The following is a 20,812-nucleotide window of genomic DNA, read 5'->3' on the forward strand; positions in this document are numbered from 1 at the left end:
TTATTTGGTTTTCTGTTCTGCGTTTGGCCAATTAGGATTGCAAAATATTTCCTCTCAGTTCGATTCTGTTCCCTCGCTTGAGAGTTTGATCCTAAACGGTCAAATAAGTGAGGAAGAGCGGAAAGTCGTGTTGAAGTGATTTTGTCACCGGCGGCGTAAGTTGAGGCTTCGGTGAAAGTGAAATGACGTTAAGCGTTGCCTTGCACTCCTACAGAGAACAGTTTCCATGGGATCTAATGTCAGGTTTTCCTCCCCCACCACCACCAATTGTTGGCTATAATTACTGACCATGCACAGAGAAAGAAAAGAAGAGCAGCCGTTTACTTATTGATGCTAAGCCTGAGGTTAGGACACTGCACATAGAAAGAGGTTAAGTGGCCCTGATCATAATGCTGAGCCTCGGGGCCTCGGTTTCTGTCGCTGTCTGATAAGACAGCCGACGCATTCATATCTCCACCTCCTCACTCTCGGCCTGTTGAACATCTGAGATGAAGCAGATAGAGTTGCACCGATCTCCTTTGACACGTCTTCTTTACGTGTCCTTCTAGTCTCATCGGTCCTGCCTCCTGAACCCCGCAGCCTGTTTTGAAAGCCTAAAATTGCAGGTTGGTTGGTGTTTCTCTCCTCCACATACTGGTTTGTTGGTGTCCGTCTGTTGGTCCTGACAGCCTGGACTTTGACAGGTTCATGTTGAACTTTTGCTGCAATCATTTATAATTTTAGTTTCTGCTCTGCACCGATTTCTTCAAAATTGTTCATATGACTTAAATGTTTTTAAATTTGTTACAATACATTCATAAACTTTGAAATATTTTATTGAGATTTTATGGTATAGTTTTCCAACCTAATGACTTCCAAAAATAGCACTTTTTTTTTTTTAGCAAAGGCAAAAACCTACATTTCTTATCTAGATTTAAAAACTAAATTGGTTCTTTATCATTTTGAGATGATTATATGAAGAGACCTTGACAGTTTGGCTCTGGAGCCCCAGATTGTAATAGATGAACACAAAGTAGAGAATAATTGGGAATTGAATAATAAATGATTTTCAATTTTCTTTAAAAAATAATTCTATTAAGAATAATTTCTTTCAGGACTTTCCTGTGTTTAGCTCCATTCATATTCCCATCAACTCTGACTAGTTTCCCTGCTGAAGGAAAAACATCCTCACAGCATCATGATGTGTTTTTTTTTTTTTTTTGTCATGACCCTGAAATTATAATTCATTAGGTGACTTCTTCACTACGGTTTCAATTAACGGATAACAGCCACCCAATAAATTGCAGTTAATTAGGTGATTTCACAGGGAGCTCGGATGGATGTGATGAATCCAATCACACTAAACGTTTTTCTTATTTTTATTTTTGAAAAATCTTATCCTTCTGCTTCCAAAATCCACCTCCTAATTTGTTCTGACGCCTCCTGAAATGCACTTGTTTGATGATGAACAAAACAAACGAGCATAATAACCAATCAGAAGAGCAGCAAACTCTTCTGGTTTGGGTTCATATTCGCCTCCAATGATGGCACCCCAGAATTTTTTCTTTTCTATTGTGGCCAGAACAAGCCACTAAACATTTTAGAGTGGAACAACTAACATAAAAATAATTACTTAGGCTTTTACATGGATGTATTAATTGAAGAAGATGAATGTATGTGTTTGAGCTGAACATGATTCTCTGTGGGGGGGGGGCCAGTGGGATGGTCAGCACCTTTTTTTTTTCCCAGTGCCCCCCTCTTGGGGGCGCCACTGGTCTCCAATTAAAGCTATTGTGAAGAGCACATTTCATTTCCGACCCCAAGCTTGGCTTTCATGAAACTAGACTCCCGGGCTCATAAATAAAAGATCCCCTGTGCGGTGCTGGCTGATCACCGGAGCTCTTTCAGCTGTATAAGTGGTGAAAGGCGACATAATCTGCCCACATTAAGATCTGGACTGAGATTGAGACACGCACACAGAGAGGGGGGCCTGGAGAGACGCTCATCTGGAGGAACCACATAAGTCTCCTGGCGGCAGCATGATGAACCCGCAGCGGCAAGGCGAGCCCCTCCTGCACGACCCTCCTCCGGTCTTCGGGAAGCCCTGGTACTGGCAGCGCAGCAGCAGCACCATGGAGAGCAGCCGCAGCCTGGCGCAGGTCATCATGGAGATGCGCGACGAAATCAAGAAGCTGGAGGCGGAAAACCGAGAGCTGCGTGGGGACTGTGGTGGTCAGCGTGCAGGGACGGCAGGAGAAACCAGCGCTGGAACTGAGCAACCCGCGATACTGGAGAACCCCTACGGGAACTTGAGACGGAATGCGTCTGCGCCAGTCCTGGAGGGACAGTACAAAGGTAAGAGCAAGTGTGCAGAAATACGCAAAATAGTATGTTCTTTATTACCTTTCAGCTACAATAATAGTAGTAGTAGTAGTACATATTATAATAACAATAATGATGGGATTAGGCTTTGGCGTCATTGTTTTGTCTTTCTGACCAAAACTTTTTTTTTTATTTTTATGACTGAAATTAAGGGGCAGACAAATATTTTGTACACACAACCTGAAAAAGAAACATCGCTGATTGCACTTGTCGATACTTATCTGTTAGTCTGTGAAATTGTTATGTTGGGGTCGGACATAGACTAATTTAACACACCAAGTAGTTGTTTTTTTTTGTTTATTTGTTTGTTTGTTTGTTTTTAAGGAAAATTCACTAAAGTAAATTAATTAATACAAATGAATTTAGACCTGGACCACTCTAAGACATGAATATGATTTGATCTAATCCGTCACTCTAAATCAGGGGTCCCCAAACTTTTTCCTGTGAGGGCCACATAACTTTTCCCTTCTCTGGTGGGGGGCCGGAGTCAGTTTGTAACAGAAAGTGTGACGATTGCAGGAGTGCCTAAATGTAAAAATTTATTGTTTTCCAGAAAGCACAATCAAATAACCCTCTCTGGGTTCTTCACAGAAAAATCCAGGAAATAACACCTATTTTCCGGACTATAAACCGCAGATAACTCTGCCACTCCAGGTTTTCCACAATGATGCAGCAGCAGCAGAGGGGGGGCGGACACCCAAAATTTGAGTCATAACAGGTCAATTGAATATCACATTTATTAGGGTTGAAAAAGAAAAAGTTGCCAAGTTTAGATTTAACTGAACTGATTACTGCAGTTTCCAAACTGTAACTGTAACAGTAAAAGTGCTCATCCTTCTGTCTGCTACTAGCATGTGCTAAATGAAAATGGGCGTGTTCTTCTTCTTCTTTAGATTTCAGCGGCAACTTGCATCCATTATTGTTGCACTTCTGCCATCTACTGGATCCTAATATCTATGCCTCAAATTCTCATAATGATCCCAGTATTATTTAAAAAAACGAAAGATCTTCTTTTTCCCCTCAATGCTATTTAACTGATCAACAACATTCTCAAATTTCAATTCCCTATTAAAACCTTCCGTTTTCTTCTTTTATTTCCAATTTTGACTTCCAATGATTCACTTCCTGCTAACGAGCCCCCTGGTGGTTGAAGAAAAATCCACATATAAGCCACACTGGGCTATAAGCCGCACTGGGCTATAAGCCGCACTGGGCTATAAGCCACAAGGTTCAAAGTTTAGGAAAAAAGTAGCAGCTTATAGTCCGGAAAATACGGAATATGAAAAAAAATCTAAATGCTCTCTGGTATTGTTCAAGGGGCCGGACCAAATGTTGGAGGCGGGCCGGATCAGGCCCGCGGGCCGTAGTATGGGGACCAATGCTTTAAACACTAGTGGTTGAGCTCCTGGTAAAGGAGAAATTTCAAGTTGTAAGTCTTTTGCAGCATAACAAGTTTCCTTCAGGGATGCCCCGTAATTTAGCTCCATCCATCATCCCATCAATTCTCCCTACAGAATACAAGCATTCATATATTGAATAAATAGTGAACCTTTCCTCCAATATTATCATGGCCATCCATCTTGGGTGATTTTTATTTAGATTAAACTACCACACAACTTTATCAGAGCATTTTTTTTTTTTTTTTTTTACCTAAGATGCATTTTTCTTATGTTAGTCATGTTTACAATATTCATGACTAAAGAATATGTCATGAATAATTTTGTAATAAAACAAAATTATTGTTTGCTTACTAAATAACTAATGGTGTGTGAAATAATAATAATAAAAAAAAACAACAGGAAACATTTTAAAAGGTTTAGCTTCACTCTTCTTTTTTTCTAGAAAACACTGCCATGACCGTGCGAAGGTACTCCACGAGCTCCAGCCTCTCCGGGTTGACAGTGAGAGAGGGAAGGGTCGACAAGAACAGGCAGAGTAACTCAGGGTGGGATAGACTTCACGAAGAAATCCGGCATGACGGCGACGTGTTTGGAGGAGCAGAGAAAGCCAACAACCGCCGCTCGTTGCAGGAGTACGTCCATAAAAACAGGTACAGAGACATTCTTTTAAGGGGTGGCGTTAAATCGCTGACCACTTTCCGACTGACGTGAAATAATTCCTATCCTTTGGCTTTCCCTTTAGGGCCAAGGTAAAAACCGTAACCTTCCTTCTACCCGTTGATGACATTTACACCAGTCGACCTGTTCTGACCAAACACAAAGAGGAGCCCAAAATCACTGGTCTGGCTTCCATAGCCGAGACCGAGTCCTGAGAAAACATTATTAAAAAAAAAAAGACTTTGGATATATTAATGGAACAAGTTGAAGATATAAACTGGAACTTTGCATCCTCATCGGAGTTTTTTTTTTTTCTTCCCTTCCTAACTAGGTCAATTTAGACTGAGTAAGCAAGCAGACCGATTTTTATCACACCTGACCAACAAACTGGAGTCTCTGATTACAGGTGTTCTTTTCATTTGGACGTGGCAATCTATGCCTGGTCAACAGGGATGAGACGCGGGGGCCTCTCTCTAAACGGAGGATCAGGTGTCCAGACTCCTCTTCCGGCCCGGCCTGTGGTTTCAGGGTGACACATGTGGCAGCCGCCTTTTCAGACTCAGCTGTGGTCGTTGACTCGGTCCGTGCGAGGCACGTCACCGTCATCATTTATTCATCTTCTTGTTCTCTTTACAAGGCGCACTGAAATGCATATCCACAACCCCAAGTCAAGCTGGCATCCTGACGAGGATTTGTATTTGTAACCCGTGCAAAAAATGGGAATTAAAGTCATCACCAACGACATGTGTCCATATTCAGGAGGTTTATTTAGCAACAATACCCCATATCTCACAACCACACATTCCCCTCGTTAAAATAAAATAAAAAAAAAACACATTTAACATCAGTTTTTCCCGTCTGATAAGCAGCCACGTGATTTATGTGATGATGCAGTCAACTTTTGCATGAACAAGATCTATCGGTGTCCTCTTGTGAACTCTTTTACACGACAATGAGATAAACATTCGCTAACGTGTTTGAATTTTTTATGGAATGCACCAAGTTAGTTGTTTAAAATGAAACACAAAATTAACTCCGGTAGAAAAGTAAACATTTTTCTCAAGTGGAAATGGTTATTTTTTTGAGATTTCTAGTGAATAGTGAATGAGCTACATGTAAAGCTGTACTGTCAAACTCAAAAGCAGAATAAGCAATCTAATGTCTTGTATGAAGTTCATAGTGTTGCACCTGTTACAGTCCAGTTTACAGCTGCTTCCACTGGACTGAGGAACTGGATTAAGGACGGCTATCTGGTACATTTGCTCCAAAGTTCAGCAGATCACTGACAGTTGATTCGCCTTCAAATTTAACACACTTTGCGCTTTGACGACAAATTTTGGTGAATTTAAATAGACTAACTTAGATAAATATGTTATGGGAAAAAAAATATTAAAACATGGTTTCAAAATATCTTACAAAAAAATAAAAATTTTAAAATGTGTGACATTCAGGCCCTTCTGAAACAAATTAATTATTGTGAAAAGGTTTAAACTTACAGCAGCGCAAATGGAAACATGGTTTTCATTTCCTTCAGGCTCTTATGTACACTGCGTTATACTAATTACTGTTTTTTTGTTCCATCGCATAATAACCGATCATAAAATTATGATCGGGTTGTAAAATGCGAAAAAAATCCAAGTGGAATGCTTTCGCTAAGGACTTTATGCTTAAAAGAAAGTATCAAGTCTTCCACAGCTGTACTCCAAGTATAATAAAGGAATAAAAATGATGACTTTCTGAGAGCTGATGTTGATAGTTTTATTTAATATGTGAGGACGATATGTCCAGCTCTTCTTTATAGGTTTTGAGTAATTATGAATTTAATTGAAGACAAGAGCAATGGTATTTTGATATCTGAAACTATATATAATATATATATATATATATATATATATATATATAAATACAATCTTATACTCTGTTTAAAGAAAATGTAAAAAAATCAAAGCACTCTTAGTTTTCTTCACCTTTGTACATCAAAAATCAATCTGGAAGTGCGTCGCTACACTTTCCCACCCTCTGCTGGTCAGAGGGAGAGAAGCTGAAGAAGACGCTCCATGGAAATACTCAAACAGAAACTGAGTTTAAAAAGAAGAACCTGATCATAGCACAAACTAAGGAAACCAATTTAAAAATCCTACATTATTTAGCAATAGGCAACTTTCATGATATTCTATATAAATGACCTTGGACTTCCCTTGTTGGACTTTTCACTTCAGTCGATGTCCTTGTTCTAGTACCGAGTAAGAACTCGGAAAATCCGACTCCCGAGGTACCAATAACCTCATAAGGAAGATGAAAGCGGTGAACCTTCCTGTTGTGTGTAGTGGGTTTTCAGCATCAGGCAGATTCAGTTAAGCACTATAATAGTCAGAGGTAGAAGAATAGCACCAAAAACAGTAAACAGATTATGCTATGAATATATTGTAGTGAGTTTCAGGTCTGTAAAGAGTTCTGCAGAGCTCTCATATCCCTCAGAAGCATCAGGTTCCTCTTGCTTCTCTCAGCTAGTTGAGCTTTAGTTGGTGCTTCAGAGCGTCCTCTGGTGGCGAGTCTTTCTTCAGCTCGACTGTTCTTCTCAGACTTCACCTTCGTTCTTAACTTCTTTATCTGGAGCACAAACAAAGAGCCACTCATACACCAATTATGTCACGCTACAGATGTAAAATGGTAATTATTGCCGAGGCCCCACCTGTGATTTATGCTTGCAGAGCTTACTGATCTGTTCTTCTTTACTCTCCATCCTCAGCAGCAGCCTGTCCTGCTCCCTCTGAAGCGCTCCCTTTTCCTTTTCAGAGGCGCTCTCTTCCATTTGCTTCATCAACTCACTGTGCTCCCTGCGTGCGACGAGGATGCGCCTTAACATTTAACCAAACGGGACTCCGAAACTGAGGTACATTTACAAGCTCGCTCACAAACTCATGAGGTACAGCTCCTCCTGCAGGGCTTGCAGCAGCTCCGACAGTTCGTCTCCGCAAGTGGACGAGGAGGAGGAGGAGGAGGAAGTGCCTGACTGGCTGCTCGTCTCGGAGTGGTCTGCGTTGCGAGACAGGACGCGTTTGTTGCAGAGCTGAGGCTGGTGCCGCTTCAGGAGGGACAAGACTGCCTGAACGTTGGCTCTGACCGAGTGGCTGCAGGCGACCGACTGGAAACCGGAAGAGATTTAAAGATAAACACTGAGGGGGAGAGTGAGGAGGATTTATCATCGCGCTTCGAAGGGCACAACCATAAGTGTATGAGTGCAAATGGTACCGTTCCAGTGACAAATGGTATGTCTCTCAGGCTCAGTCTGTAGTGAGGCTCTGTGTGTTTTGGAGAAGGTTGCTGTGGGGAAAAAAAAAAATTAGCAAAAAAAGAGAGAAAAAGGGAAACAAATCATGACAGAAACTTAACATTTAACTTTTACTAAAAAAAGTGCTTTCTACATATTTGTTAAAGCTGTTGTGACAGTATTATATGACAGACAATCTGTGAAAAAAACCCAAACTCCTCTGCCTTCCCTCAGTGCTAACTACAGAATCAACTAATCAGAGCCAGGAGGCGGGTCTTAGTGCTGTCACGTATGCCTGTGTACATGCGGCTCACACTCCCCTCCCTTTGCTCTCCACCACACGACAGCGTCTTCCCGATAGCAGAGTGAGGAGCTCAGTCCACCGATGACAGCGGATAAACAATTTGTATGCAACGGTAGGTTGTTTATCTGCCGTTAACACATTGAACAGTGCGTACACCAGCATGATTGACAACGGTAAGCTCTTCCTCCAGGCTTTGAATGGTAGAGCGGTGCATTTCTGCAGATGTCAATAGTAGCACTGGGAGGCAGCAAAGGAGGTGGATTTTTTTCTTTCACAGATTTTCTGTCTCATATTTCACGACATGGTGACAATTTTAACAAATATGTAAAAAACATGGTTTTATAAAAGCTGCATTCTGCAGGTTTAATAGATTTTAATTGAATGAGTCTATATGTGGGACTGTAGTGCAACATACAACATGGTTAAATTGTGGTGAAGTGTGTGTGTGTTTGTTTTTTTATGTATTTTTGGAAAGCTTGAAAATTATAACATTTAAACAACAAAAAAAAATCTACAATGCTCCCATTAAAACATGTTTTCATTAAAATTGCTTAAATAACAAACGTTACCTAAAGCAATTTCTTTCCTTTTTTGTTTAGAAACAAAATTGCCATTTTTTGCATGCACCTTTTATGTATGTAATACATGTACAAGGTGCCTCCTCCAGCAAGACTAAAAAATTATTTATGTATTTAAACATCAAAACCTTTAATATGTTCAATGCTACTGATGTTAACAGTTGGTCTGAATGAACTGGAAATAAAAAAGAAAGACGGCTCAGTTCCCTCCTGGGTGGATCTGCAAAGAAAACAATAATCTGTTCCTATAAAACTCATTACTTAAAATGCAATAAAAGAGACTCATCTTTCCATCTACTTTACAAGTATTTGGTCTCCTTTTTATTTCACAGCACTGATTACGACAATAATTGCTCTGTTGAAGTGCAAACATGACAAACACCGTGAGCCATCCGTTACAGGTTGTTACCTTTGAGCTGGATTTCTTCTCTTTGAAGGATAAACGTGGAGAAACGGACTGCAGCAAAATTCTGTTGGCTTCCATACTTGTCTGCAGCTGAAGGATGCAAAATAAAAAGAAAGCATGAAAATAATAGTCTTTCGACGTTTCAATTCTAGCTAAAAATAAAACATAAAAATAAAATAAGAAGATAAAGTCTTTCTACGTGATTGGCTTTATCCTGAATGAGCCTTCTATAGTGCTCCTCTTCTTGTATCCTTCTTTCCAACGCGCCGATCTTCATCTGAAATCAACGACAATCATCGTCACTGTGTTGCTGATAATAACAATATTGCAATAATAATAATAATATGACACCAACATTATACTATACATTTTATACATGGTTACTGTGAACTACTTTTTTTCTTACCACTTCATCTGAAAATATAAGACTCCAGAAAGCATTTCTCTGAGATTGACTTAAAATTCGGTTGGTTTATTGATATCTAAAGAAATACAGCCTTCCAATTAGATCGGGGACAATGCATAAGTTTAAAGTGTCACTGACATGATAAAGCCACTTACGTGACTGAAAAAGATGGAACTATTGCGCGTTCATTCTGTGTAAACAAAAGCTTTTAATAAATATTAGCAATGCAGGGTTTGTCTGTAGTAAGTGGGTCAAGCAACGGCGCCATCTTGTGACGTAATCAGGGTAAGTCAAATCATAAACAACTAAGGGCTGAGGACACAGAGGCGGAGGAAGTTGTGAGCGATGCATCTGCTGTTTTGGAGGATGACGCTAAAAATGGCTAATACCTTCATTTTGCTAAAAAAAAAAAAAAACCCTAAACATGTTTGTGCCTTGTACGTACCGCTGCATTTTCCTGTGTGCGAGTCAGCCTGAGATATTCCTGCTCAAGTTTTTCCAGCTTTTCCAACTGAGCATGCTCACTCAGTCCATCAGGCTGCTGACTACTCATACCAGGTCTCTCTGTTAAAGCCTACAAAGGCAACAAATAGCTTTGTTCCTCGCTTTGCAATGTTTTATGCATTTTAAAGCATGAGGCGTTAGCCAACTCTTCAAGAACATCCATACCACCGAGTTCACTTCCTGATTGGGTGAGCCGGTGCTTTCTGTCCTGGGCAACATCCTCTTCATCTCCTCCAGCTGTCCTTCCAGCTTCTCACAGCGATTCTCTGCAGCAGCAAGGTGGGTGATCAGCACTGCAAATGAAGGGCAAAATACGTAATGAATTAACATGCAGAATTTAAAACTTCAATTCTATTCGAAGGTCATTTCTTACCTTGGTCATGGTTTGACTGCTCACTTGTTTTTCTGTCGATGTCCTCATCAGTAAGGAGTCTTTGTGCAGGGCTGTCACTTTGCAGACGTCCGTCCTTCAATAAAGTGCAAAGACTCAACTCTGCTCGGTCTTTCTCAAGCTCCAGCCTCCTAATCTTCTCTTGGAGGTTCCTCAAGGCAGATAAGATCGCTGCAACAGTAGAATTAACAGAATAAAATCAGCAGGAATTCAAGGATGCTGTTGCGGCTGAGACATTCAAGCAGTGTGGCATCATGTTGCACGTGTAACCATGGAGCTCTGACACATTGTTTGAAATGGAAACTTTGTCAACACACGAGTTACCTGCACTGCTGCTCTCTGGAAAAGCTTTGCTGGGTGATGCTGGACGATGTGAATGCCGAGTGAATGTTTGGGGCGTGTGACGTGCAGGAGTGTTGACGGAACATCGATTATCAGGATAGGTTTTATAAGACGACAGGGAGAAAGTGTCGGACACCATCCTGCTAGGTGCTGGAGAAGAACGCGATGCCTGCAGAGAAACGGGATCAGGAACATCTTGAAAAATGTTAATGAGAAGCTTTTTTTCCACTTAATAAAAGCTTGCAATTAAAAGAACGTAACAAAAAAAAGTACGATAAGCGTTTACGACTTAACTAAAAAATAAGTTTATTTAAACATATACTTTTAAGCTTAGCAAGGAGCCGTTTTCAGAATGTAGCAACCACTGCTAGCAGTTTGGCTAATACAAATAACCGACAACGAACAAGTTCAAATTCTTTCAAGTTAAATGATACAAAAGAGTAGAGCTACCTTATACCGATAGGATTCTGCTGCGGGTCTATTTGAAAGTATCTCCATTGATGCACAGCCGATGCTGTCCGCCCAAGTTAAGGGTGTAAACCATAAGATTTGATTTACAAATTGATCAAGCAACACCCTTTTTAATTATGACAAGCTAGCCAAGCTCCGCTTTTTGTGCAGCCTCTCTGTGCAAATATATTGTGGAAAAAAAAAAATAAAAAAACGCAAACAACAGTAGACTCTCCTTGGTGTTCGAATGATACCAAGTCCGGCTTGGCCCGTTATACACGACGCTCAGCTGGACTAACATAGACGTAGACAATAGACGTCGCGTTGCCCCGTAGAAACGATACGTCAGTTCTTCCGCCATTTTGTGAGTGGCAACTTCATCTCTGAAACGCTGCAGTTCTAGAACTTGATTAGCCGAATTAATGTAAATGCACATCGGGTTAAATTTTATATCGTGTTTTTTATGCGGTAGTAGTAAATGCTTATATTATTATTATTATTATTATTATTATTATTATTATTATTATTATTATTATTATTATTATTATTTATGTATTTATTTATTTATTTTAAAGTATTGCATAATTACACATTGTGCTTTAAATGCATTTAAATGTATTTATTTGTTCACCGCTGACATTATTACTTTTCTCAACTGTGCAGTTTTATTTGGACATCCAGACAATTTCAAGAAAATTATTAGCAATGTATTTTTCTGCTACTCTTTACTGTATTATTATTTCCGTCTTGCTAATGTAGTGAAAATGTTTAAAGTGAGAATATATCAGACCACCATTAAAATACTATCTACAATTCATAACCGTGAGCTTAATGTACAGCAATTATATTAATTTCTTTAAAAAATGAAAGTTGGATTTTACATTACTCTACTTTGTGTGTCGTGTTCACACACAAAGTGCGTGAACATTTGTGTGTGAACATTATATTACATTGTTGTTGTATGCCTTCCAACAAAAATACCGTTGCCACTATAGCGAACGTCAAGTATCAAATATCGCTTTGCGGCGTCTATTCTTCAATGTCTAACCATTTTAGTACGCGAGGACAAGGTTCAGCGGTGCTCCTACTCGGATAAACCAAGCGACCCACTAGTTTTGCAAAAATGTAGTTTTCTTCCTCGGAGATTGTTGTAGGTCGAGTTTGTGATCGCCCAGAATAAAAACTACAATAACCGTGAGCAATCTAAAGGGGGGAAATGACGTTTTGCAAGAGTTACCGGGATTTTCAGGGTAAATAGAGACTTAATGGGAGGTTGGTGGCATGACTTTCAGTTTCATCTGTGTTTTATATGTTTTGTGTACTTATCAAGCCAATGTTACGCATACATATTAAATGTTAACTAAAGCTAGCTTCCATGCAAAGAAAGCTGGTGCATTGCACCATAGGATTTAAAAAAAATGCTAACTTTACTATCCCCTCGCTAAATTACCATTGAGTTACACGCTTCTATTAGCCATGGCCGCCACTTTAGTTATTGTTAATTAGCACGGTGTTAGTCCATACAACACTGAATAGCTACGTATGTTTTAGAAGCTATAGCTATTCTTTCCGGAAGTAATTTCATTTGACAAATATCAGGCTTTCTTTAAAAAAAAATAATAAAAAAGATAATAACGTAGGCACTATGTTTTACTTTATGACTGATGGTTATAAAAGAAAAAGAGTTGAAACAAATCGTGGGATCTGAATGAACAGAGGAGGTCTTAAGAAGCAGCATGCTTATATACAACTGGATTTCTGAGAATCTTTTAGCACGTCTATAATCTGCTTGTTCTGGATTGTCTCTGTTCTCCACAGGGGAGCCATTTGTTAACGTGCCAGCTTTTGAATAGAGCCTCTTGTGTCGTCATGTCTTCAGAAAACACATTGTAAGTTTTCCATCCTGACCAGTTTCCCCTTTCCTTTCTGAAAAAATGCATCTCCACCACAGTTTAGTTAGATCATACTCTTTCTATTTTCAGATCATTCCTTTATCACTATTATGCTTCAGACCTCTTTGCACTGGTCAACTGTTGGTATCAAATTAAAGGTGGCAAAGTACAAATTAAATTTATTCATATATTCATATTCATTAGCGACAGATGTTGTCTCAAGGAACTTAACAAAAAAACAAATAGGACATCCAATGTATATAGACGCGGGCTGCACAGTGGCGCAGTTGGTAGAGCTGTTGCCTTGCAGCAAGAAGATTCTGGGTTTGATTCCCAGCCCCAGTCTTTCTGCATGGAGTTTGCATGTTCTCCCTGTGCATGCGTGGGTTTTCTCCGGGTACTCCGGTTTCCTCCCACAGTCCAAAAACATGACTGTCAGGTTAATTGGCCTCTCCAAATTGCCCCTAGGTGTGAGTGTGTGTGTGTGTATGGTTGTATGTCTCTGTGTTGCCCTGCGACAGACTGGGGACCTGTCCAGGGTGACCCCGCCTCTCGCCTGGAACGTTAGCTGGAGATGGGCACCAGCAACCCTCCCGACCCCACTGAGGGACAAGGGTGTAAGAAAATGGATGGATGGATGTATATAGATGAATGTATCAGCATGATTTTAGTTTAAATTGTATTGTATTGTGTCTCTCTTAAAGATCAAAGCTGTGTTTATCATCACATTTCGCCTTCACTTTTCCAGGGATGATGAGGATACATTCAAGATCCTGATTTCCACTGATATTCACCTCGGTTACCTTGAGAAAGACGCGATTCGTGGCAGCGACTCCTTCAACACACTGAACGAAATCCTGGAATGTGCCAAGGAGAATCAGGTGCGTGCGAGTTGCCGCGATCAATATTTACATCTTGTTTTGTCTGAATAATTTTTTTTTTCTCTGCTGCTCATCTGCCTGATTTGGTTTGTGATTTATTTTTCTGCAGGTAGATCTCATCCTGCTGGGTGGGGATTTGTTTCACGAGAACAAGCCGTCAAGACGATGCCTCCACAGCTGCATCACCATGCTGAGGAAATACTGCATGGGCGACTCGCCTGTGACCTTCAACATCCTCAGTGACCAGACTACTAACTTCAACACAACACAGTCAGTTTTCTTTTTTTTTTTGTTTTTTTTTTTGTTGCCTGCCTCTGCGGGTTTTCCATCAGTGTTGCATATGTACCGAATGAATGAATGAATCATTGTGTTGCAGGTTCCCCTGGGTGAACTATCAGGATGAAAACCTGAACATTTCTATCCCTGTCTTCAGTATTCATGGCAACCACGACGATCCAACCGGGGTGAGTTCCTTCTGCTTGAAAAACAATGAGTACATCAACTAGAAATGAATCCTGAGTATATATTTCATTTAGTTTATCTGTGTGTTCATCCTTAAAACGTCTTTTGTTTCGAGGCGGAAGGTTTGTGTGCGCTGGACCTGCTGAGCGCGTCTGGTCTGGTCAATCACTTTGGTCACTCTCACTCTGTGGAGAGGATAGAGATTAGTCCAATCCTCTTGCAGAAAGGCAGCACCAAGCTGGCCCTGTACGGTCTTGGTAGGTTTGGGTTTCCCATTGGTTCCTACTTGTTCAATTCTCATCTGCTTTGTACCTAACTTTTGCATGAATGCCTGTTAAGGTTCGATCCCGGATGAGCGCCTGTACAGGATGTTTGTCAACAAGCAGGTCACCATGCTTCGACCCAAAGAGGATCAAGATACTTGGTTTAACCTCTTTGCGATTCACCAGAACAGGTGTGTCCTCAAAACATGAGTGATGTGAACAGTTTTAATTTAGTTGGTGGAATTTGTATTGGAACAAATGCAGTGCCTTGCAAAAATACTCAAACTAAAAAGTAACTTAGTGACACGTAAGATAATTTACAACATTTTGTGTTTCTATTCAGCCCCTTCTGCTAAAATCTATAGTCAGTATTTTAGGTTTGAACTTTAACTGGGCCATTCTAACATGTGTGCAGCCTTTAAACTATTCAGGGTTATATCACTGAAAGGTGATCCTGAGAGACATGCTAACTAGCCTAAGCATTAATGGCAGGCTGTTGTAGTGAACCAGCTGCAGCAGAGAGAATGGTGGAGAGTGTGAGCAGTGCGTACGTGAGAGTGATTGACAGTGCTGAGGCCCTCCTCCTGGCTGTGATTGGCTGTTTTTGACCCAGCAGTGTATATCTGTAGTTGGCACTGTGAGAAGGCAGAGAAGCTTGATTATTTTTTTCTTTCACAGATTGTCTGTCTCATACCATCTTGTCACAACATTGTGATAGTTTTAACAAATATGTAAAGAACATATTTATACATGCATCTCTTTATAAAAGTTGCACATTGCTGCTTTAACATGAAAAGTGTTACTACGGGTTACCATGGGCCCTTTGGCTGCTTCTCTGATTATGTGTTTCTTTACTACCAGGCCTGTCAGATCAGGTTCACGGCCTTATCTTGCATAAGCAAGCGCCACTTTTGATTCGTTGAGTTTATATTAACATGCAATATTGAATTTAGACGCACTCTTACATGTGTGTCTTGTATGATGAAGATGTTTTCACCTTATCCTACTACCGTTTATTCGAGGAGCGGCCATATTGAAAAGCAAAGTCAAACGGTTTTAAGGAGGAGTTATTTCTGCTTTTTTTTCTTCTTATGTTATTTATTACCATAAAGGTAAATAACTTTTGTCAATCTTTTCATGCGTTGTTTTCAAAGTGAGCAATATTTGTGCCATTTTTCTGTTTAGGAGTAAACACGGTCCCACAAACTACATTCCTGAGCAGTTCCTGGATGATTTCATTGACCTGGTTGTTTGGGGCCACGAACACGAGTGTTTGATTACTCCAACTAGAAACGAGCAGCAGCTTTTCTACGTGACGCAGCCAGGAAGCTCTGTAGCCACATCCCTGTCGCCTGGAGAGGCCACCAAGAAGTAAACACACACACACACACACACACACACACACACACACACACACACACACACACACACACTGCAGGACATTTCCTATTGTATTTTGAACAGCTGCAGTTTTCAAGCCTCTGCCGTTGTGCTCACTTAGGCATATAGGACTGCTTAGAGTCAAAGGTCGTAAAATGAAGATGGAGAAGATCCCTTTGAAGACAGTCCGTCAGTTCTTCATCCAGGATGTCGTGCTGGCCGACTACGAGGATCTCTTCACGCCTGATACTCCTCAGGTTACAAAGAAGGTGGAGAACCTGTGCTATGCAAAGGTAAGCGATGTTCGTCTTAAAATGCGCTGCACCGGTTTAAGATTTCACTCCATTTGCCTCTGTCAACCTTTTCCTTCTTGTCCATACGCAGGTCTCTGAGATGTTAGAGGAAGCCGAGAGGGAAAGACTCGGCTGTTCGCTCACGCCGGAGAAACCTCTAATCCGCCTGAGGGTGGGCCGAGTTCTGCACTCATCTTTACGTCCGCGCTCGTCAGCGAGTGAATTCCCCTCGTTCTTGTCTCCAGGTGGACTACAGCGGAGGTTTTGAAACGTTCAACACGTCTCGCTTCAGTCAGAAGTTTGTGGACCTCGTGGCTAACCCAAAGGATATAATCCACTTCCTCAGAAAGCGCGAGCAAAAGGAGGGCGTCAAAGGTCGGACTTCGCCTAAATACGTTTCTGCTGACTTTTTCTTTTTGAATCCAATGGTGTCAGTCGGCGTCTGCTCATCGGGCGTAAATTGAGGAATTTTATTCTTTTATGGATGCATCTTTGCTTTCCTTTTTTCCAGGGTATTAATGTCACAATCATTCCCAAAAGCTTGGTGTTATCCTTCTTTATCTCTCTGGGGTTGTTATCTTGTTGGAAAACTCAGTTATCTCAGTTCATTTTACAAAATATGAAATGTTGCCAAACGACGGCACAGGAACCCAATTTGACAATTTTACAAACAAAAAAAAAATGCGGAAGTCAAAGGCTTAAAATCCAAGAAATAATGACATTCATGCGAATGATTAGTTTCTAAACCTCTGACTGGAACCGTATTGGATAAATTCAAGTTAATTAAATTTGAAACAAAATGAGGAAATAATCAATCTTGCTTCTTTTTTTTATACCGTTAGTGGATTCTTTCGTAAGACCTCCAGGTATTTTATATGTTCAGTATGTTATTTGTTGTATATATTCGTCATTTATTGCAAATTTTAGACGAGTTCAACGTCGACTACAGCAAGCTAGTAAAACCAGCTGCTGTTGAGGGACTGAGAGTGGAGGACCTGGTTAAGCAGTACTTTGAAGCGGCTGAGCAGGTGTGTAAACTTTAAATGAAACGCTGACGTCACTCGCAGGATTTAATTTTTTCCCCACGCTTCGTCTGATGTTGTCACTGAGCGTGTGTGTGTGTCTTCACAGAAGGTGCAGCTGTCCCTGCTGACCGAGCAGGGCATGGGGAAAGCCATCCAGGAGTTTGTGGACAAAGACGAAAAGGACGCCATCGAGGAGCTCATCACCTACCAGCTGGAGAAGACGCAGCGGCATCTTCAGAGCAGAGGAGTGACCACAGAGCAAGATATTGATGCAGAGGCGAGACGGGCAACCAAAGAGCTCAGCAAACCGCCGCGTCGTGCGGCGCCGTGACGACGGGGGGTTAACGGAATTAAATTTTTTTTTTTTCAGATTCAGAAATTCAGAGACTCCAAGAAGAATACGACTGAAGAAGAGGACGACATCAAAGAAGTAGGGTAGAATAACCAACCGGGTTTTTGTCAGACGGCGTGAAGAGCTTGTGGTTCACTTTGCGTTTGTGTCTCAGGCCATCAACCGAGCCAGAGCCCACCGGATGGAGCGCGGCGATCTCGATTTGTCAGATGAGCCCGCAGACGCCACCATGGACTCCGACGAGGACTCGGGGTCGCTTCCTGCTCCGACCCGAGGCAGAGGACGAGGAGGCGGTAGAGGGCGAGGAAGTCGGGGAGGGGGTAGAGGGAGAGGTGAGGGTCCCACATGGAGGTCAGGAGGTGCTTTTGTCAGATGCAATGTTTTGTTTGTCAATTCTAGGGTTTCAACAATTAAAACTTAAACACATCTAAATCCAGCAAAGACATTTAAAGAGACAAGGCTGCTATTCAAGATGTTCATGTCAGTCAAAAATAGAAAGTTAAACAAAATTAGCTTCACTTTATTGAACTAAATTCCATTTTTATTCTCATTTCACACCAGTATTGCAAGTTGCACCTTTCACCACTAACGTATCTCTGCAAGTCTGAGGACTTACCTCATGTTAATGATGTAAATCTGGTCTAAAGCAGCCGTGCTCATAACCATATTGGCTTGTGATTTACTTATATTTGTTGTTGCTCTCTCTAAATTCAGCTACCATGTGACCTTGAGATAAATGGCTGCTGCCATCCAGTCAAATACGTAACGGGACCTATTTTTATCAGACACCTAGGAAGTCTGGTATTAATAACAATGATATCTAATACCTTCTGCTCACTGTTTTCATACATTTCTGCTAGTTATTCACCAGGTATTCAGTGAACTGTAGCAGTTGCTGCCAATTTGTTCTGTTTTTACGTCGGGCCTAATTGACTGAAGAAGTCCATGTAGCCAGAAAGAAAGCTACTTTCTGATTTCTGGATTTGAATATGCAAACCAACTGGAATTTTTTTTTTGCAAATGTGCTCTCGGTACGTCGTTCAGGCCGGAATCTGGGCGTGGGCCGACAGGGAAAGTTCTGAACGGTCAAATTCAGAGCCTCGGGCCTCGAAACGTCACCCGAGTGGCATAAAGTGGTAAATAAATAAGCCAGCACTGGAGTCCTGCAGTGAGAGTCTTTTTTGTTCTTTTAATAAAGCATTTACCTAAATTGTCGTGAAGAACTTTCCATCTAATTCGGCGTTGCAGAATTAGATGCAATTAGATGCAAAAAATTTTTTTTGTCTCATTAAATCTTCTGTTCTTTGTTCTGTCCAGGTTCTGCTGCATCAGAAGCAAAGCCGGCCGGTCGGGGTCGGGGTCGTTCCCAGAGATCAGCACCAGCATCTCAAACCAGAAACATATTTCAGGGTAGAGGGGACGCTTCATTCATTAAGGATAATCCGCTGAAATATTTTAGATTATTTCCTATTTTCTCAATATTATGTCTTTTATCTCATCCCATTTCTCAGCTTTTCAGGCTACGTCCCAAAGATCTCAAACAGGGGGATCCACTTCTTCTGCAGCCGAAGAGGTAAATTAACCAATAAACGTCCGTTGAGATTTTTGCTTTTTTCACCAACTTGAATGGATTTCAACATTTCTTTGTTTCTTATGTCTCAGCTCTACTAATTTTAGAGTTTAGATCGGGACAAAAAACAAAACAAGCCAGTGTCCAAGCCCAGTCTGACCCAAGTAATTAACTTATCATAAGTAATTAACTTTAATTACAGCCTGAAGTCAACCCCGACATATTGCTTCAATTAAGATTTCACTGCTCTTGTTTTTAGTGTAATTTGAGTAATCAGTGTAACTTTAGCTTTTGTTTAGCCACTTCCAGCTCCATTTTGTCACCTGTAACCGCAGGGTGACTCATGTGCAAATCATCTGGGATGTGTTTGATAGGAGCAGAGCAGGGCGGAGCTGCATGTTTTACAGTCTAACAAACATCTGCACATTACTGTCTTTCTTTCCTGATCATGATAAACTACCGAATCAGTTATTAAGTAGATTAACACGACTTTATATTGTGAATTTACATTTGGTCTATTCTTTGCTGAATGTTTTGTAGGTTTTTGAAACTCGCCACAGAAGCCTGAGCCAACCTGACCATCGAGCAAATAATTTTGGCCTGGCCTGGCTCGAATTTTGTTTCGGTGTCGGGCTCGGAGTGTAGAAATGTAAATTTAAAAAAAGAATTAAAAAAAAAAAACATCATGAAATGGGAAGTTATAACAGAGAACCTGGCTAAAAACTTAAGCGACTAATTAAGTCAAAAAATAAATTCTAGAGCTTACCTGTCACATGGAAAATATTCCTGAAACCTTCATAAACGTAACACATAATTCCTCTCCGTGCTGTTCGACCGTCTTCAGGTGATCATAGATGACTCAGACGAAGATATACCCGTAATGAAAGCTACCAGGCCGCCTCCCAGGTTTGTGCTAAGCTAACATTTAGCAGAGAAAAGCCACAGAGATGCATATTGTTTTTCTCCGGCCTCTAAGCTGAATTTTGTTCCTGTCAAACACAGATCATCATCATCATCTGTCCCCAAGTACGGTTCTCAGAGTCAGAGTCAGACCTCTCGAGGTGTTGCTTTTGCTGACAGTGATGAGGAGGTATGAACAAATATGGGGAGTTAGATTAGTCATACTTTCCACATTTACCTCTTGTTTTGCAGCTTACAAACTAATCTTCTCTCTTTTATCTTACTTGTTTTCATGTGGATGAAACCAGGACAACCCGTTCAAAGGCCACAGCCGTGGTTCAAGAAGATAAGCACATCCATCAGTTGTGTTTAATTCAAAGTGTTATTGTGTGTTCCTGCAATGTTCTTCTGTCTTCTTAAATGATGACGATGATTAATTCAGTTTTACAACCAAAACTGCATGGGGTAAAATAATGGAGTGCACCAGCTTCCCGTATTGTGGGGTTTGAAGAGTTTGAGCAGAGGAGTTTAGAAAATGTCAAGTTTGCACCTTCTTGTTTGCTTTCCATTTCCCGGAGGGTTCCTGCTGTTATCTTTTTTTTTTCCACTGCCCTTTCTAAATATGGACAAATAAATTGTTTTCATATAAAATTACAAACATCTGTCCAATATGTTTAAAATCACTGCCAAGGTTTTCATTCCTGATTTGCAGGTGGTTATAGTC

General features: G+C 40.8%; 3 protein-coding genes across 4 annotated transcripts; 2 read left to right on the forward strand and 1 right to left on the reverse strand.

Annotated features, from left to right (window-relative positions):
• Positions 1–1,709: 1,709 nt before the first annotated feature.
• LOC103474599 (uncharacterized) lies at positions 1,710–6,147 on the forward strand. The gene is made up of 3 exons (XM_008425703.2): positions 1,710–2,334; positions 4,204–4,411; positions 4,504–6,147. The coding sequence occupies exons 1-3, from the start codon at positions 2,019–2,021 to the stop codon at positions 4,631–4,633; spliced, it is 654 nt and encodes a 217-aa protein (XP_008423925.1). The 5' UTR covers positions 1,710–2,018; the 3' UTR covers positions 4,634–6,147.
• Positions 6,148–6,818: 671 nt separating this feature from the next.
• cep57 (centrosomal protein 57) lies at positions 6,819–11,376 on the reverse strand. Of its 2 annotated transcripts, XM_008425704.2 has the most exons (11): positions 11,071–11,370; positions 10,603–10,789; positions 10,261–10,449; positions 10,053–10,180; positions 9,829–9,957; positions 9,177–9,254; positions 8,981–9,067; positions 7,671–7,742; positions 7,334–7,563; positions 7,111–7,255; positions 6,819–7,028 (listed from the first exon to the last, which is right to left on the reverse strand). In XM_008425704.2, the coding sequence occupies exons 1-11, from the start codon at positions 11,116–11,118 to the stop codon at positions 6,855–6,857; spliced, it is 1,467 nt and encodes a 488-aa protein (XP_008423926.1). In that variant the 5' UTR covers positions 11,119–11,370; the 3' UTR covers positions 6,819–6,854. The 2 variants fall into 2 exon arrangements, with proteins under 2 accessions (XP_008423926.1, XP_008423927.1); XM_008425705.2 differs by lacking the exon at positions 6,819–7,028 and having other exon boundaries at positions 7,148–7,255; positions 7,334–7,594; positions 11,071–11,376.
• A 915-nt stretch (positions 11,377–12,291) lies between these two features.
• mre11a (MRE11 homolog A, double strand break repair nuclease) lies at positions 12,292–20,746 on the forward strand. Its single transcript, XM_008425706.2, has 20 exons — positions 12,292–12,342; positions 12,889–12,959; positions 13,711–13,843; positions 13,953–14,113; positions 14,220–14,307; positions 14,421–14,562; positions 14,645–14,759; positions 15,754–15,939; positions 16,070–16,241; positions 16,333–16,413; positions 16,487–16,616; positions 17,169–17,269; positions 17,373–17,543; positions 17,637–17,696; positions 17,773–17,950; positions 18,936–19,028; positions 19,130–19,191; positions 20,033–20,094; positions 20,191–20,278; positions 20,397–20,746. The coding sequence occupies exons 2-20, from the start codon at positions 12,940–12,942 to the stop codon at positions 20,436–20,438; spliced, it is 2,085 nt and encodes a 694-aa protein (XP_008423928.1). The 5' UTR covers positions 12,292–12,342; positions 12,889–12,939; the 3' UTR covers positions 20,439–20,746.
• Positions 20,747–20,812: the final 66 nt, after the last annotated feature.

The sequence above is a fragment of the Poecilia reticulata genome, linkage group LG13, assembly GCF_000633615.1.
Source record: "Poecilia reticulata strain Guanapo linkage group LG13, Guppy_female_1.0+MT, whole genome shotgun sequence".
NCBI lineage: Eukaryota > Metazoa > Chordata > Actinopteri > Cyprinodontiformes > Poeciliidae > Poecilia > Poecilia reticulata.